At 36.1% G+C, this 20,121-nt stretch overlaps 1 protein-coding gene across 4 annotated transcripts in view; it reads right to left on the reverse strand.

Annotated features, from left to right (window-relative positions):
- RPRD1A (regulation of nuclear pre-mRNA domain containing 1A) overlaps positions 1-20,121 on the reverse strand; it is a 68,514-nt gene that overhangs the window by 28,113 nt on the left and 20,280 nt on the right. For 3 of the 4 annotated variants that reach the window (XM_045459551.1, XM_045459550.1, XM_045459553.1), the window contains exons 2-6: positions 16,702-16,831; positions 13,676-13,782; positions 13,498-13,595; positions 10,442-10,568; positions 10,158-10,333 (exon numbers count right to left, since the gene is read on the reverse strand). In XM_045459551.1, coding sequence (XP_045315507.1) covers positions 10,158-10,333; positions 10,442-10,568; positions 13,498-13,595; positions 13,676-13,782; positions 16,702-16,831 — 638 coding nt within the window. Of the gene's footprint in view, positions 1-6,800; positions 8,885-10,157; positions 10,334-10,441; positions 10,569-13,497; positions 13,596-13,675; positions 13,783-16,701; positions 16,832-20,121 lie in introns of those variants that run through there. The other variant, XM_045459552.1, reaches the window with a different exon arrangement.

The following is a 20,121-nucleotide window of genomic DNA, read 5'->3' on the forward strand; positions in this document are numbered from 1 at the left end:
GAACTCCCAATACCATGATGATCCAGGGATTGCAATAACCAAATCAGTACTGAATGCTGCTGCAGTACTGGTGTGCTGGCAAAACAGAGGTAAGGTTCCAGCCAGATCTGGGCTGACTTGTCAAACTCACAAAACTCTGGCACTACCATCTCCTCTGACTGATTTCCTTCTGACTTGTCCCAGAATGGGAGGATCTGTGAGTTGTCCAAGTAAAAGCTATAATAAATCCCTTTATTTCAACAGAGTCCCATAAAAAGGTGAGAAAACAATCTCCACTCCCAACACCAGACAAGCAGGCTGTAAGGAAGAATACAACAAAAACAACAAACTCAAGGGAAGGGGCACCTGGGTGGCTCAGTCAGTTGAGTACCCAGTTTTTACATTGGCTCAGGTTGTGATTCTGGGGTCATGGGATCAAGCCCCATGTGAGGCTCTGCACTGAGTGTGGAGCCTGCTTAGGATTCTCACTCTCTTCCTGTGCCCCTCTCCCGCATACTCTAAAAAAAAAAAAAAAAAAAGTTTGGAGCATCTGGGGGCACAGTTGGTTAAGTGTCAGACTTTAACTATTTGTCTATTTGTAAGCTGGAGTCCCGCACAAGGCTCTGGGCTGTCTGTGCAGAGGCAGCTTCAGATCCTTTGTCCCTCTCTCTCTGCCCCTCCCCAGTTTGCATGCATGCTCTCGCTCTCAAAAATGAACATTTAAAAAAAATAAAAGGGATGGGGCACCTGCATCCAACTTCGGCTCAGGTCTGATCTCCCTGTTTGAGTTCGAGCCTGTGTCAGGCTGTGTGCTGACAGCTCAGAGCCTAGAGCCTGCTTCAGATTCTGTGTATCCCTCTCTCTCTGACCCTACCCCACTCTTAACTCTCTCTCTCTCTCTCTCAAAAATAAATAAACACTAAAACATCTATTTTTTAAACACTCAAGGGAAACTAAAGGAAGATTATAGACATGAGGAAAAATGAAAAAAGATAAACATGAAGTCAAGATTCAGAATACTCAATATACACATAAGTTAAAGAGAGGGGTGCCTGGGTGGCTCAGTCTTTTTGGCGTCTGACTTCGGCTCAGGTCATGATCTCACAGTTCATGGGTTCAAGCCCTACATCGGGCTCTGTGCTGACAGCTCAGAGCCTGGAGCTTGCTTCGGATCCTGTGTCTCCCTCTCTCTCTGCCCATCCCCCATCCCCTCTCTCTCAAAAATAAACAAACATTAAAATATTTTTTAACTTAAAAAAAAGGAGAAACCATAAAAAAATCAGAAGCAAAAATAAAAGGCAACTTAGATCTTTGCAATTAAAGGGAACATCAACCAACATCAAACAAAATTACTTTTTTAAATGCTTATTTATTTTTGAATGGGGGGGGGGGCAGAGAGAGAGGGAGACAGAGAATCCTAAGCAAAAGCCTGATGTGGGGCTCCAACTCGTGAACTGTGAGATCATGACCTGAGCCAAAGCAGGACACCCAACCAACTGAGCCATCCAGGCACCCCTCAAACATCAGGCAAAATTAAAAGACCAATATCCTATGTATGTGTAGGCAAAGTGTTAAATGTGCAAGAGAAAGCAAAAATACATTAACTAGGCCAAAAGAAAAAAAGAAAAGACACGATCCAAGAATTCTACATTCAGTGAAGCAGTCAGTGATGGGTGAGCAAAAAAGAAAGCTGTTCTCAGACATGCAAGGACTTTTTGTTACTTTTCATAACTGCTATATCCTGTCCTTTATTTTGACATAGTTGACAGAAATAGCTATTCATGTAAATTTTTTCATGACAAATAATACATGAATAATGGCAATAACACACAAAAAATAGGATTCTTTACCCACCAATAAAAGGATCTAAGATCCTATAAACAAAATTGGGTCTATAAAAAGGAAGGGAAGAGAGTAAGGGGCTATTATTTCAAATTATGCATTTTCAATATCAATAGCAGATTTTGGTTTTTATCTTCCATTCTGGATTTTTGGTATTTCCCATTTTCCCCAATGCATAAATGTGTTATGTATGTACACACACACACACACAAATATATATATTTGAGCAAATACATTTGTAAAAATGTTAAGATAAAAAAGTATATATGTTCTAGCAGTTTTCCAGAAAATGGAAAAGACTGCTCTTAAAACAGTGTGTTCCCTTTACATCAGAAACATTCAAGTAGAGAATGTGTTTTGGGAAATGTTCTAAAATAATTTCCAGCACTGGTGCATTAAATTATCTCCAAACTCTTTTTAATAACAAGTATCAACTTTAGACTGTATCTATCTATCTATCTATCTATCTATCTATCTATCTATCATCCCTTTATAACAACAATGAAACAAACAGCCCATTTAAAAAATAGACAAAGGACTTGAATAGACATTTCTCCAAGATGATAAACAAATAGCCAATCAATTAGGATGGCTACTATCAACAAAAACCCAAATAAAAAGTGCTGTCAAGGATGTGAGGAAATGAGAACCTGTGCATTTTTGGTAGTAACATAAAATGGTGCAACTGTTATGAATGGTATGCTATGGTACATCAGTTTCTCAAAAAATTTGAAAATAGAATTGTCATATGATCCAGCAATACCATTTCTGGGTATAAACCCAAAAGACCTGAAAGTAAGGACTCAAAATAGATACATGCTAAGACCCCATGTTCATAGCAGCATTATTCACAACAGCAATAAAGTGGAACCAACCCAAGTATCCAAAAGACACATGGGAAAACAAAATGTGGTATATACATACCATGGAGTATTTCAGCCTTAAAAGGGAAGAAAGTTCTGGCACACATTACAACACCAATAAACCTAGAGTACATTATGCTGAGTGAAGTAAGCCAATCACAAAAAGTGCATGATTCTACTTATATTAGGTACCTAGTCAAATTCAGAGACAGAAAGAATGGTGGTTGTCAGGGCTGGAGACAGTAGGGAATGAAGAGCTGCGTAATGGGTATGAGTTTCAGTTTGCAAGATGAAAGAATTCTGGAGATACGCTGCACAGCAACGAGAATGTACTTAACACTACTGAAGCATACACTTAAAAATGGTTAAGATAGTCACGGCACCTGGATGGCTCAGTGGATTAAACATCCTTGACCCTTGATTTTAGCTCAGGTCATGATCTCACAATCACGAGATCAAGCTCCACCATCAGGCTCCCTGGTGGGCATGGTGGCCTGCTTAAGATCCTTTCTCTCCCTCCCTCTACACACTCTCTTTCAAAAAATAAAACTTAAAAAAAATGTTTTTAAATAGTTAAGATGGTCAATTTTACGTGTATTTTACCACATGTTTTTTAAGTTTTTAAATTTATTTTGAGAGAGAGAGGAAGTGTAGGAGGGGCAGAGACACAGGGAGACATTGTCAGAGTGGAGCTCAAATTCAGGAACCATGAGGTCATGACCCGAGCCAAAGAGTTGGATGCTTACCAACTGAGCCACCCCGGTGCCCCAACTACGGTTTTTTAAAATACAAAAGCAAAAAATATACCATCACTTAATGGCTCCCAGAATTCTCCCTACCAACTAGCTACTCTTGAGAGCATTATGCAATTTAAATGACCTGGTAAAAGGAAAAGAGCAGAAAAAATAATTATGTAAAAATAAGGGTTTCTGATACTTATTATCAACTGTCTTCACACAGGTTGTGTCATTATGAATTTATATCAATTAATATGCAGTTGAGACGTCTCCACTTCCACCTCCCTTTGTCACCAGAATATCATTTTGTTTTCTTAAATTCTAGAAGACTGAGCATTAAAATTACCTTTGCCTCACTGCTTTCATTTTTTCCCCCTACATCTAGGAATTTATGAAAAAATTATCACAGTGTCTGGGTAGCTCAGTCGGTTAAGCGTCCAACTTCGGCTCAGGTCATGATCTCACGGTTCGTGGGTTCAAGTCCCACGTCGGGCTCTGTGCTGACAGCTCAGAGCCTGGAGCCTGCTTAGATTCTGTATCTCCCTCTCTCTCTGCCCATCCCCAAGCCATGCTCTGTCTCTCAAAAATAAACAAACATTAAAAAAAAGAAAAAATTATCAAAAATAAGCAAGGATTTACCTAAAGTGTGATTCAAAACCATGTTTTTCTAATAACAAGAAACTGGAAAAAACAAACGCTAAACAATAAATAGCTGGTTAAAGAAATACTTCATTTTAGATGAGAATATAATCATGAGAAAATGTTTACTGTAAATGTGTAAAAAAGACTACATAAAATAGCATACACTGGGATTCCATCTCTCAAATCTTATCAATGGTTCTTTAGGAGGTAATGAGATTTTAGGTGGCATCTGTGTGTGCTTATGAATGGCTTCTAAACTACGAGGAACATGTACTAGTTTTACAACTAGAAAAACTCTGGTGTCAACTATGTTTCAATTTTTTAAGAAAGCAAAAAAAAAAAAAAAAAAACCCTTTAATTCACTCATATGTCAGTTATCTCAATAAAGCTGGGAAAAAAATAATAATATACCTCACTGCACAAAAATGAAAGTGAAAAAGTTAAAAAATTTGACCTGCCTAAAACCAAATCATCCTCCTCAGCAAAACTAGTCCCTTATTTTAGTATCCTTTTAGTCAATGCCAGATTCATTTGCCCCATGGTTTCCAAAATTTCATTTATCACTGATTCCTTCTACTTTCTATGCTCAGACCCAATTAAATTATGATTCAATTGTTCCCATCCCGCCCATTCCTTTGTTTTCTCAGTGCTATCACCAAGTAAGGTTCAGGCCTACATTATCCGCAATATAAAACTTTCTAATTAAGCTCTGTTTCCCTATTGAAATTTGTCCCCATTGTAATCCACTCAGCAACTTCAATCAGGCTGTCAAACACTGCCACTGCCACCATTCCTCTCCATCCTTTGGACTGTTACAACCAGCAGCTCAACCTGCTACATGCAGGTAAACACCTCCAGCAATAAAATTTTAATTTAAAATTTTCAGTACTATTTAAAACATTATTTCCTATAGTAAGAGAATTAATATTAGAAATTTCTAATCATTGAATATCTTAGGGAAAGGGCACCTGGGTGGCTCAATTGGTTAAGTGTCCAACTCTTGATTTTGGCTCAGCTCACGATCTCACATGAGTCTGAGCCCCACATTGGGCTCTGTGCTGACAACGCAGAGCCCTCTTGGGATTCTCCCTCTCTCGGCCCTTCCACCCACTTGCACTGTTGCTGTCTCTCACAATAAATAAATTAAAAGCAAACAAACAAATAATAAATGCCTCAGGTAAAACAAAATTTTTCTTAAGCATTTAAAAAATAAAAATTAGGTTAAGCATCGGGGGGCTCAGTCCCACAAACCTTGAGATCACGACCTGAGCTAAAATCAAGAGTTGGACAATTGATCAACTGAGCCACCCAGGTGCCCGAGAAAACAAAGTTCTATGAAATTAAATACTTTTGAAAATCCAGGAAAATACCATCTAGCAGATACAGGGGAAGGATAACAAGAGTAAACAGTACATTCAGAAACAGGTAAAAGGCCAAGTAAATTAAGAAACATCTACTTAGGGGCGCCTGGGTGGCGCAGTCGGTTAAGCGTCCGACTTCAGCCAGGTCACGATCTCGCGGTCCGTGAGTTCAAGCCCCGCGTCAGGCTCTGGGCTGATGGCTCAGAGCCTGGAGCCTGTTTCCGATTCTGTGTCTCCCTCTCTCTCTGCCCCTCCCCCGTTTATGCTCTGTCTCTCTCTGTCCCAAAAATAAATAAACGTTGAAAAAAAAAAAAAAAAAAAAAACATCTACTTAGCAACATGGCATGAGAAATATCAAGTATGAAAGCTATTAAATATGTATAAAGTGGGAAGAAAGTAAAAATTCATGTATACAATAATCATGATTTAAATTGTAGATACAAACAATACCAAAAATAATACAAACAAAAATCTGCATAAGTAAAGGTGGGTAAGACAAATTGGCCAATAGAATAGAAAAGGGACTAACTACATTCCCATGTGTACACACACACACACACACACACACACACACACACGAATTAAGTATAACAGAAATGGCACTTCATAACATAATAAGAGACAGACTGAGTCATCGATTAATCATTAATACATGACAAGGGACATTCACTATCACTTTCAATTAGATCTCTATGTCACATCATAAACAAAAAAAAAATCCTAATGGATAAAAATATTAGGGGAAAAAACAAAGAAAAATAGCAAAGTATTTTTACAGTAATGAATTGAGAAGACCACCTTAACTATATCCAGAAAGTCCAAAATCTACCAAAACAAAGACAAATATTAACATACAAACTTAGAACCAAAGAGAAAAGTAGTTAAAGGATATAGGAAATTTGAAACGGAAATAAAACGGCTAGGTTTTTTTTTTTTTTTTTTAAGTAGGCTTCATGCCTGACACTGCTTCATGTCCATCACAGGACCCAAACTCACGACCCTGAAATCAAGAGTCAGATGCTCAAGCAACTGAGCCACCCAGGCGCCGGGCCAATAAATATTTTTAAAAGATGACCAATCTGAGTGAACAAAAAAATAATTTGTAAAGTATCAGATATGCAAAAATTTAAAAGATCACTGATAGTAAGTGCTAGGTTACACAGGAAAAGATGTACTCCTACGATACGGAGTTTAAAAAGGCAGAACCCGGGGCACCTGGATACCACAGCTGGTTAAGCGTCCGACTTCAGCTCAGAGCCTGGAGCCTGCTCCGGATTCTGTGTCTCCCTCTCTCTCTCTCCCTCCCCCGCTCACACTCTTGTCTCTCTGTCTCTCAGAAATAAACATTAAAAAGAAAAACAAAAAAAAACGCAGAGCCTTTACACCTGAAACTAATATAACACTGCATCAACTATATTCACACATACATACACACATAAATAGATGCAGCACAAAAAAATTTAAAAAATTGAAACGGCAGAATGCTTTGGTGGGCTTGAGTATACTGTCAACACTTAAACATACATTCCCTTGGACCCAGATTATTTTATTCTGCTTCTAAGAATCAATCCCACAGATATACCTTCACAATTATACAGGCCTGATCACCAGGATGGGATGTTCTCTGCAGCACTATATACAATGCACAAAACTAATAAAAGCAACTCAGTGGCTGCAATCTATCGCCATGAGAAGAGGGACAGACTTAAATAAACAACATTCATACAATTAATATTATGCCTCATTTAAAAAAATGAGCTAAATAAGAATATTCTGATGTAAGACTGCAAAAGATAAACACAGTCCTCTATGAAGTCCATCCTGACTTCCAAACCTTAGAACTATAATTTAAGAGCCATCAATCAAATTGTGATTTCCAATTTTCTACGTAAAACTACTCCATAAACTAGACAATTTTCTATGGAATCCTAGCACACTGTCAGTGTACAATGACATAGATAGGGATTTGATAAAAGCATGTTTTCTTATACTGACTGTATCATGAAAAAGAATCCAAAATTGAGCATCAAAGACATTACCTTACTGAATGTGAAAGAATTTCTGATCTCTGTATTTTTCCCTCTCCAACAGTATCAAAATCAAAATGTCACTTTACGTTTTCTATCCATGAATGCCTTCCAAAATAAGCTAGGTGAACAAAAGTTAATGCAATAATTTTAACTTCTAAATGGTGAAATATGATTTCTACAACAATCTATGACATGGATTTTATAAATACAAATTAGATTAATAGTCCATTTAGATAGTTATCTGCTTAATAACCAGCTAAAGTTCCAAAAATGATTCATAATACCCAAAATTTTTAAAAACACTTTATCTTTTCATTCATTACAAATGCTTTAACAGCAACCTCCTTAAAAAACATGAAATAGACAATCCCTGAACTGATACTTTAAATTTTTGTTCCATTTAAAGAAAAAAAAACAAAAAACAAAAAACGAAAAACCAATGAGTCATCAATACCTGGTCAATGACAGGTGATGCTCAAAGATGCAGATAACTGAAAACTGTTTGATGACATCACAGCTTACATGGGAAGTATAAATCTTGACCTCTCTGTCTCAACTTCAAAGTGATGCCACCTACTTGACACAAAAAATGTCTAAATATCTAAAATCATTTCCATAATCTTCTGAGAAAGAAATCAGTTATAAATGATAATTTACAGAGTTCTGTAGAATGACTTCCTGATTTATTAGAGATGTAAATTTTTTTTTACTTGTAAAAAAATGTTTAGCATAATTTAGGTCATCTCTTTTTACTATGATAATATCCACGCTGAAAAACAAAAACGTTCCTAGAATACTTTAAGACAGTGATTTCTCTGAAGAGTAGATTCCTCTGAAGAGAGAGGAAGCAGAAAGAACTGGATAGGGTTTCAGTTTTTGCTTTGATCTTACACTTCTTTAAGTAAAACCCGGAAGCAAATGTGTCTTTTGGAGGCGGAGTCCCCGGGTTCTTAACAATTTACAATCTCTTTGTGACCTTGGGCAAGTTATGTAATTTCCCTGTGCCTCAGTTTCTTTACCTGTAAATTGGGGATAATTCTTCCTGCTATGTAGGATTAAATGAGCTGACAGATGTGACATGCTTACAATAGCACCTGACACATGGTAAATGTTACTGTTATTATTATCATCAACCTCATCACCAGAACTATCAACTACGCAATCTAGCTGAAAGGAACTGGGAAAAGAGGTAACTGGAGGGTGACATCTGATCTATTCCTACACTTACATTTCAAACATAAATTCTATTTTTGTAACCAGTAATAAATAACCAACTTAAGTGAAAAAGCATACAGTAGAAAAACAAAGTTTCAGTCTTGAATCTTCAAAAACATGAGACGATACAGGCTTTGGAGTTTGATATTTATTTTTAGCAGGAAGAATATGCTAATGATGATGACATCGTTAGAAGATACGCCCATGTCCAATACCTGCAACAGAAGCTCAATAGAAGTTAAAGAAACCATACCAAAAGACTAAAGACAAGAATTGCACATTACTTACCCTTAATTCTGCTAACAGTAAATCAAGTACAGTAGGTTTAAGACAAGTTGCATCACAAGATCAAAACTGGCAAGTTACGTATCACATGTATCTTTTTAAAATTGTTTACCTTTTCCTTTTTATGTACAATTGGGAAACCTTTCTAAAGGTGGAGCATGGTGCCAACAACTTTGCTCCACACTGAAAAGGGGTAACGCTAAATGAAGAGCTGAGAATTTGGGGTGGGAAAGCTCTTGATCAAACAGCAGGTCTCACAAGTAGAAGGGACAATCCTCTTTGGCATAGAGACTGCTAAAACAAGAACACTAAAAAGCAACTTAATAGAGGCAGTATCCTAACAGACCTACAAATTTACAGAGAACGGTTTAAATAAAGGGATCCAGATAAGTTAGAAATTCTATTACATCGAATTACAACAGGAAATTGTTACAGCAATAAACAATTTAAACAAGAACTAGTCAAAAAAGATTCTTAAAAAAAAAAAACAAAAACAAAAACAAATCTGGCCCATCTACCCAACAACAGCTACTCTGCTCAAAGAAAGTATGAGAATGTTTCTTTTTTCACCCTGCACCTCCAGATTCATCAACTGCAGCAATCACCATTTAATTTAAAGGAGCGACTTTCTACCTAAGGGTGTGTATGAGCCAGGAGTGAGGTGGGAATATGTTAAGCATCAGAATCAGGGATGGAACAAAAGAGTAACCTGAAGACTGACTTTGTGAACAAAACTGATGAATTGTTCAGGGACTGGGAGAGGGGGACTGGCATACCCACAACAAATTCTATGCCAAAAAAACTCTTTTTATTTCTTAACTGTATACCTAAAAGCCTGCATGTACTCTGAACAGGAATTCAATAAATCCAACCATAATTTACTATAGATGACACCAGACTTCATACTAACTGCTATTTTCCCACTAGTTTTGTTCTTGAAGAGTTTAAACTCTTATGATGAATTACTATTACTGGGATTTCACATCAATAATTTTAAAAAGCAGCCCGTTTCTGTAATTCCACATTTCTAAGTTTACTTAGGTTGACTTGGTCCAAGTAGAAAGAAGCCCTTTCCTGCAAGGAGAAGCTTACCTGGGCCACTGTCTAAAAATATGCAAAATGTACAGGAACAGAAATATTTTGAAATTCCTACCAAAAAATAAATTAAACAAATAAGCACTAAAGAAGGAAAAGGTTACGCACTTCCAATTTATGCTCTTTCTCTGCAAGGGCTTCCTTTTGACAACGAAGAAAATCTGCTAACATTCGAGTGAGTTGCTTCCTATCATCTATTTCAGCCGCCAATCTGCCATTGTAATCTGCCAGCAACATACAAGCATCCTCTACCATTTTAGAAAGCCTTTCTCCAGATTCTTTATCTAAGAAAAGCACAGAATAATAGAATTATTACACAACAAAAACAATGCCATATGCCGTTCCCTCACCCTGACTTCCACAAAGTTCCAGATCACATTTTCTTTTCTTACCTGTTATTTTATCTAGTAGGGATACTTCTTGGACTTCAACAGGCAAAGACGCTATCCTCTGATGAACTGCTGCATCACCTGAAGCTGCATTCTCTAGATCTTGTAATGCTCTAACAAGATCTAGAGTCTAAAAAGTTACACAACTTTAGAACCAAAATAAATGAAGCTTAAACAAATACAAAAGACCTCAATTTTATTTCATATTCCTTTATCCTTATGGGCTATATACTTGTTTAAAGTTTCAAGTATAAACTGCTTTTAAAGATAGTCCATTTCTTTTATATATTAAGAAAAAGAAACTATACTATGTTAGTCATTGGAAATATATAAATTGGAAATTAAATAAGACATGGCCCTCAGCTTTGAGGAAGTCATACTCAAGCAATGGAGACAGTGTAAAAATAATTACTGGGCTCTGAAAGTGACATGGTTGATTTATATGCCAAATACATACAGTGGTAGAAGGGAAAGCAGGCTATAACTTCAACCTAGACGTTACACGTTTTACATGACATATTCATTACATTATTATACATGAGAATTTTTAATACTAAATTAGATATTGGGGGAAGGAGGATACAAATCATGTTCTGCTACAACACAGAAGGGTCTCACAAAGTCTATTTCTAAATGATGTACTTAAAGCACAAAAGCAATGTAGTTTTGGAATATGTTCAAATATGGTTATCTTCAACTATCCTACAGTTTGCTAATAAGATCAAGAGATCACAAAATTCCATATATCTGACGGCTAATACTTATATAACACTTAACCAATGTAAAAATTATTTTATCATTAGAATATTTTACTTATACTGCTTTCATATAAGATATAATTAGGAAGAAAGGGCAAGTCTTTGCTGATAATTTCACAATTCATAATATTTATAAATTTACTCAAAAGAAAAATGAGTATTTTATTTTTACTGGTTTCCATCCCCGTCCACCTCCTTTTTTTTTTTTTTTAATCTCTAAGACTAGTTCCTGGAACAGTAGGAAATTATACACACTTGAAAAATATAGGATATAACCAATTCTGTGAATACATTGAGATGACACTGATAGATAGTTACTGATTTTTCTTTAAGCTATTCCCTGACCAAAAAAAAAAAAAAAAAAAAAAAAAAAATGCTATCACTGGGGTCTAGCACACAGATGATCCAGCATGATAACAATGAATGACACCTAATAAATATACTATCCCATGTATGCTTTTAATTCATTACTATGTTTTTAAAATTCTAATATTTTACAAAATAATTTTGTTATAAGATACATCCCCCCTACAAATGAAAGTGAGCTTAAGAGCAATGACGATTACCATGAAGCTTTTTTTCTCGTGGGCCCCAATTAACTTTTATGCTGTCATTTCTTAATGAGTCCTAGGAAGTTCTAAAGCTTTCTGAAGTTCTGAAAAGTCATCTGGCTTTATGGTCCCGATACACATGCTTTCATCTCACATTCACATTCCCACATGAGTTAATTCTAAGTTTCTAGTGCTGGGTCAAAGATCAGATAAAAAAGCACAGTTGTCTGAAAACAACACTAGCCTACAACTTTCTAATAGAGGAGAATGAAATGAGTTCAAGTGGATCCTACGAAGAGAAATTTTAGTCATTCTTATAAAGAATGACACAAAATGGTAACTACAAAGCTGAACCACTGAAAATTAAGCAGTACAACTAATCTGAAAATAGTCATCATAAAATGAAAAGCAACAGTGTTTTATGTAAGTACTAGATACTCCTAAGAAGTACAACTGGAGTTAGTCTGTCATCAGGGAAAATAAAAAAGGATCAGACTCTGTATCTAAAACTCAGATAAAATACTGTTCATGGAATCTTAAAAGGGCTTGTTGCACAAAGTGCTTTGTCTTAAATTATTACCAAATAGAAAAAAATATACACCTTAAGGTTTGGTTGTTCAAAACATTATGTTCTTATTACTTTTTTATTCAAGCTCTTGTCCCTGGTGATCATATGGGCTTCAGTACCTCCTATCAATGAGTGAACAGGCAGTTTGGTTCAGGTCCCAGCTGAGCACCTTGGTCAGATTCTTTCTGCTTCCCCAGTACTACTACGAATATACACACAAAGTTCTAGGCAGTGATTGGTTCTATCTTTCTTTCTAGCTCCTTTCACTGGGGAAAGAGTTTCAACCAGCCTCTGGCTGCATGCAGTGAATTCAGGTCCAGTCCTCCAACTCCCATGGAGCACTGTGAGTTCTTATTACCCTACAGGATACTTATTTCTGGAAAGCCATGTCTGTTTCCTGACCAAAGCTCAGCAAGAACCAGGCTCTGGCCCACATACTGAATTGTGCTTCTGTACCATTTCTAGTCCACAAAGATATTTACCTTGTTTTATGAGTATGGCTATGTCTTCATTTTCTCCTTTTAAATTTTATCTGTCCCTCCTATATGTTTGAAACATAGAAGGAGGAAGCTTTAACACTCAATGCCCACATAATTAAAAGTTAAAAATGTTTTTCTGGAATCATTTGATGGCTAAGGAATGCTATACTGTACCAACCTGGGAGGACATGGGGTATTAAGATAATAACTCTAATCTGTCTTATTTTACCATGGAACTATATGGTTCTATATAGTTACATAGAACTGTATGAGTACATGCTTGCTGCTATAACACTCATTTTTACATGTTTGAAAGCAAAAATTCAGTAAAGGGCAGTTGTATATCTCTAAGAATGGCATTCTCAGTGTACTTAAATCATACAACAAAGGGTCTTATCATACAATGTTTTATTTATTTAAAAGGAAACTATTTAAGTGACAGATATCTCACCAGACCTAATCATACTTAGCAATCAGATAACCTCTTTCTATGTAAAATATAACTGCCTAATATAAAACATACAACATACTATAATAAACATAAGCATTCTGTTAATCAGAAGAGATATTCACAAAGCTTCTTTCTTGCACTCAGAATTATAATAAAAGTCAATTTATATTAGTAAAACCTCAAAATTAATAAAGCTTAGTGGCCACATGAAGTAATAGTAACACAACTCCCTTAACAGAGAAAAACTTCTACCTGTGGTGGTTCACTTGGAGATCCCAGAGAGGAACAGTTTTCATTTTCATCCACCTTTATCTGTTCATAAGTTCGCTTCCTAGGCTTCTTATCGCCATCTGAATTGAAAGAACATCAAAAGTTTTAATGAAAGGAAACATTTTAATGGAGAGATCACGATAAAAGATTACACACTTACACAGAGCTTGCTTAAGTTGTTCTAACACATCATTCTCATAAACAGACCTTTCTTCCCAAATAGATAATACCCTTCCAAGGTGCTTCTTACAACTCTCATCAGTTTCACTAAAGAAAAAATAAAAATATTAACAATTAACAGTGTTACTGAAAAGGCAATGGTGATTTAAAATACAGTCAGACATTCATTCTCTGAGAAAAAGCAGTCCAAATTTTTACTGAGACAGACATACTCCCAGCTTCCTTTAAAAGCTTACAGACATTTTTGTTTAAGATTTTATTTTTAGGTAATCTCTACACCCAACATAGGGCTCAAACTTACAACCCTGAGATCAACAGTCACACGCTCTGTCAACTAAGCCAGCCAGGTGCTCCCAGACATCTTAATAAACAAAAAATTAACCAAAAAAAGTGCTTGTACAAGCTACAAGTGTTTGTAGAGAAGATGCCCTTAACCTAATGGCGGCTGATTATGAGGCCAAGAAGATTTCAAATAGGTGATTTTTAAATTTATTTAACAAATATTTATTGATCAAGGCACTATCTTTGACACTGGAGACACAAATGGAGCTTTATGGCAGCTGTTATTTACAAGTGCCACAAAAAAGAACCAAGTATTAAAGAGAAGCATCATGCAGAGATCTGGCCCAGTTCAAGAGAGATTAGAAAAGTATCTGAGCAAGCAGTATTTGAGACCTGAGGACTGGAACATCAAGGAAGTGGCAAACAGACTACTCCCAACCACGTCCTACTGCCTTCATCACTACCACTGCAGACTGAACTGCTATTACCTCTTGTCTGGATTTTTAAAGTCTTCTCATTGGTGTCCTCAGCTCTTACTCTTCACTCTATGCTCTACTATTGTAAATCAAATCATAATGCTCTTCAATCTGCTAAGCGCTATCAATCATACCAAAAATAAAACCAAAAAGCCTTATCCCAGACCATAAGGTAGATATGTTCTGCTTTCTGGCTACTTCTCAGTCCACATTCCCTTAATACCTTCTGCCATACAATTCTCCCTGCTGATGCTCAAACATGCCCAGCACACAACTGTCTCATTGTTTCTGCCAAGTATTCCCTCTACCTAGAATCCTTGTCTTTTAGACGCTCAAGTGACTCATTTCATCCTTTCCTTCAAATGCCACCTCTCCAAAACTTTATCTCATGAGATAAAGTTCTCATGAGCACTGTCATACTCTCTAGTTCTTCTTTACTTTGATTCTTCACATTACTTATCTACTGGCATAATATATATTCATCTGTCCACCTAGTTATTACTTTGGTCAAAAACTGAAATGTAAGCTCCACTAGGACAGAACTTTATCTTATTCACTACTGTATCGTCAGGGCTAGCACACAGTAGGCGGTCAAGAAATATTTTATTGAATTCCTTGGGAGAGGTAACATATATAAAAGCCTTAAGGGAGAAAGAACTTAAAGAGGTTCAGTTAGCTTCAACTGTGGACTATAAAACGTGTGTGTGTGGAAGGAACGTGAGACATGTGTCTGAAGATGTAGACAGGGCCATGAAGAAGCATCATCACCTTAAGTCCTGCTCAGGACTTCAGACTTGATCTCTGGGATCAAGTTTTGAGAACTCAAAGGCAAGGGAGTGTTGTGATCAGCTCTGCAACTGTGGCTAGTTTCCTAAATGGATTAAACAACACTAGAGGTTCTTGCAAATTATATAGAAATGACATTATAGAAAAAATCTAAACTGTGGGAACCATACATACTACATGGATAAGGGGAGTGAAAGAGAAAGGAGAATGTGATACACTATAAATTACACTATCAAAGAAAGTTTAAGATGACACCTAGTTTCTCATATGGGCATCCAGATAGACGGAGTTGCTATTCACTAGGGAGAGTGAAACCTGAAGGAGGAGCAAGTCTGACAGGGCGCAGTGACGTGAATTCAATATGAGACAGAGTCCATCTGAGATGTCTGGAAGCATACAACTAGAAATTCCTTAAGCAATTAGACACACAGGTCTAAAACAAAACACATCCAGTGGCCCCTGGATGGCTCAGTCAGTTAAGCGTCCAACTTCGGCTCCGGTCTTGATCTCACAGTTAATTGAGTTATTAGGGTGTGTAATAACTAAATATATGCAGTGTATGAAATCACCCAAAGGTCAAGCGAAGAATATGACCATAGGAAGAGGGACTAGGACTGAACTCTTAAAAAATGGCAACATCTGAAAAGATGGTAAGACAGTATCTAAATTGAAAGATAAATAATATTCATTTAAGAAAGTAACATATGGTAGTATTTCATACACTGTAATTTTTAAAAAATGCATCCACTATGACTGAAGTTTTTGGGCATGTGGTGAGCATATTTTCATCCTTAAATCATTCAACACAGATCTTCACTTACCACTGAATTCTGTAATTTAGACTGATTTAACAGTCTACCCCAATAATGTTTACCCAGAAATCTACCAAATATTTGCATATGTTTGGAAATAAGCATTTAAAAAGAGCATAAGCCAAAGCACCAACTTTTACCCTTAGAACTTTTCTGTAGCAAAATTTTTCAACAGGCTTATAATTATTCTAAATAAATTCCTATACTTCCAAAACACTTTAAAAGTATTATGATATATACCCAAACACTAAAAAAACTTTCAAATTATATGCAAGTAAAGGGTACAACGTTTATCCAGAAATAATAGCTGGAAAACAGACAGCTTTATAAGCACACAAGTTTTCAATTCAATACTCATTCATTCTTAATGAAGTCCATTCCAAAATGGCAGTTGCTTTTTTTGGTCTCTTAAAGGAAAATTGTTAATTCAAGTACTCCAAAAGCCTACCACTTTGTGACAGTTCAAAAATTTTCCTTTACAGAAAGTATTTAACACATTTACAAATGCCATTTATAGTTAAGTCTTTTCAAGTGAAAATTTCAAAGAAATACATTCTCTGTTTTTTGTTTGAATGGCTTACAGTAAACTTTAACAAAAGGACATATTATGCATTTAAAACATTACCTAGTACCCAAAACAATTATCATACCTTGAAACATGTTTAAAAGCCTCCACTATAACTGGCGCAAAATCTTTTGTAAACTCCGGCCCCTTCCTTTTGCTGTTCTGAATGACATCATTGGCTAGGTAGAGAAAAGTAAGCTTCCTGTTTGGTTTGGCTGAAAAATAAAAAAATTTAAAAATCTACTTAAAATATCCTCATTTAAGTTAGACAAACATTCTCAATATCTGAATGAAGCAGTTTGAGAACTACAACATGGCTACTAACCTTTATGTAATATATTCAACTCTAGCTTCTCATTCTACTACCAAAGTCACAATTCTTTACCTCACTAGGTTTCTATAATTTCTGGAGATGGATCATGTGAGGAAAAAAGAGGACTCAAGAGGCAGAGAAAATCAGTAATTAATCTGTTTCCTTGCACTTTTACCAAACTGCCCAAAATACTTACCCTTGATTCCTAGTCTTATCACAATTCCCAAATTAATAGTTTTATACACTGAATCCTCATCTCTGTAAAACTGCATCTCTGTAACTCTTTCTGTACTAAATTTTGCTAAAACTATTAAACACTACCTGAAATAAAGCTTATTTAAAGTAAGATGGGACGCCTGGGTGGCTCAGTTGGTTAAGCGTCTGACTTTGGCTCAGAGGTCATGATCTCATGATATGTGGGTTCAAGCCCTCCATCAGGCTCTGTGCTGACAGTTTGGAGCCTGGGGCCTGCTTCAGATTCTGTGTGTCCCTCTCTCTGACCCTCCCCCACTCATGCTCTGTCTCCCTCTCCCTCAAGAATAAATAAACATTTTTTAAAAAATAAATAAAGTAAGATGGCAACTGGTACCATTAAAATGGTACCCTAAATCTTGAATTTGACTGTTTTAATACCCACGTTGACTTTACAGTCGATCATTAAGTTACTGTGAAACAAAAGTACAAAACATAAAATAGGTTGAAAGAAACATCACTTCAATAATTATGGATTTTTTATTTATGAAATAAATATTTCCCAAGCTAACGGACTAAATGTTAGAGAGACCAAATGGGTGGTTTAGATTTTCCCCTGCTTTGAATTACATGACCTTAAATAACCGAATTCATCTTGACAAAAATATGTCCCTACTCACTATATTCTGTGGGAGTAGTCATCCTTCTAAAAAGAAAAGATTTCAACAATTATGGGCCAGAATACATTTTTACTGGTTACAAGGTTAAGTGGCTTATTATTAAGTATGACTCAAGTAAGAGTCTTACAAATGGGTAAAATTTAGTTAGTTGAACATAATCTTTTATACTACTTTCATAACGTAATTTTATTAGAATTAAATCTAAATTATTCAAAGTTGTACCATCATATTCAGAAACACTGTACTTTGTGGCATCCACATTCAATGATGGAGGAAACTTCTGGTCAGGAATGATAATCCAGTGCACCATTAATGTTGGCCACTTACTGGTTTTAAGACAAAAACAAGCAGGCTATATTTGGTCCTCTAGATTTGAGTATTCAGTTTAAGTGTTCAATGCATTAAAAGCCATTTCTGAGTTCACATCTTTCTTGAGGGGAAACTAGTAACACGATCTTACAAGAAACTAAAATACTGAGTTAGAGATGACCAGACTTTACAAACCTATGCTATCCGCTGCAGAATCTTGTTTGCCTATCTAAAGATGTGGCCCCACACTTTTCATGTTTTTCAAAGTCTTGGAATAGAATAGAGATATGAAAGAGATGGCAATAACAAAGACCAACTTCTGATTTTTTTTTTTTGGCTTGTCTGGTTAGATAAACTATACAGTATAACTGGTGAAGATACTAGGACCTTTTCCCATGAAGATGACAATAATGTCAACTTTCCCAATATTCAACCCTATTTTTTTTTTTTTTTTTTTTTACCTAACCCTGCCCAAAGAAAATCTTACCCAAAGGAAAGGTTAATATTACTTAATCCAAGTATTTGCCTTCTCAGCATAAAAATGATTTTAAAAATTCAAATTTGTGTTATTACCCAATTGGGAGAGCATCTGCAGTACTTTGAATGGGTACCTGAACCAATGGGCTCCTTTTCCTAAATAACAGTAACATTCAACAAACTTCTACTATGTGTTACACACTACGCTAGGCACTTTACGTATAATTTACATTTAATACCTAATTTAATCCAAGGAATGTGAGGTACCATTATTACCTTCATTTGGCAGTTTAACAAATTGGCATCAGAAGGGTTAATTGCCCACAGTGAAATATCCAGGAAGGGATCAGCCAGGATTTGAACCCAAAGTCCAACACCCAAGCTTCCCTCTTAATAACTGGACTATGCCTCTTATGACTATGTTATACATGAAAGAGAATGTTACCTTTGGAAAAGATCAAGGAGCAACTCAATCAAAATATTTTAAAATGTTAGCAGCATTATTCACAACAGCAAAAGGTAGAAACAACCCAAGTATCCACGGACAGATAAATGAACAAAATGTGGTACATCGATACAAATGGAATATTATTCAGCCTTAAAAAGAAAGGATCCTGGGGCGCCTGGGTGGCTCAGTCAGTTAAGCAGCCGACTTCAGGTCATGATCTCGCGGTTCATGAGTTCAAGCCCCGCGTTGGGCCCTGTGCTGATAGCTCAGAGCCTGGAGCCTGCTTCAGATTCTGTGTCTCCCTCTCTCTCTCTGTCCCTCCCCTGCTCAAGCTGTGTCTCTGTGTCAAAAACAAATAAACATTTAAAAAAAATTTTAAGAAAGAAAGAAAGAAAGAAAGAGAGAAAGAAAGAGAGAAAGAGAGAAAGAAAGAAAGAAAGAAAGAAAGAAAGAAAGAAAGAAAGAAAGAAAGAAAAGGAAAGGAAAGAAAGAAGAAAGGACATCCTGACACAGGCTACAACATGAATGAACCTAGAGGATATTACGCTAAGTGAAACAAGTCAGTCACAAAAAGACAAATACTATATGGTCCCACTATATGAAGTACCTAGAATAGTTAAATTCAGAGACAGAGAGTACAATGGTTATTGCCAGGGGCTGGGGGAAGAAAGGCATAGAGAGTTACTGTTTAATAGGTATAGAGTTCCAGCTTTGCAAGATGAAAAGTTCCAGTTTTGGAAATGGATCGTGATGATGGTTTCGTAACAGTGTGAATGTACTTAATACCAATAAACCAAACACTTAGAAATGGTTAAAATGGTAAATTCTGTTATGTGTACTTTACGATGCAAATTAAAAAATGTGTATTTTACAGTATTTTTTAAATCCATGGGCTACCATCTCTTAAAATTAATGCAGAAAAGTTACTACAATATACATTAAAGCAAAAATTCACAAGATTTCAAACTGCAGTTCCCAGTGTATTCCAAAAACAAACAATACCAGGAGTGTGGATTTGGTATGGGGTACGAATGTCAAGACATTATTTCCATTTTGTTTCCCTTGTGGAATCCAGGCTAAAATATG

The sequence above is a fragment of the Leopardus geoffroyi genome, chromosome D3, assembly GCF_018350155.1.
Source record: "Leopardus geoffroyi isolate Oge1 chromosome D3, O.geoffroyi_Oge1_pat1.0, whole genome shotgun sequence".
Classification (NCBI taxonomy): Eukaryota; Metazoa; Chordata; class Mammalia; order Carnivora; family Felidae; genus Leopardus; species Leopardus geoffroyi.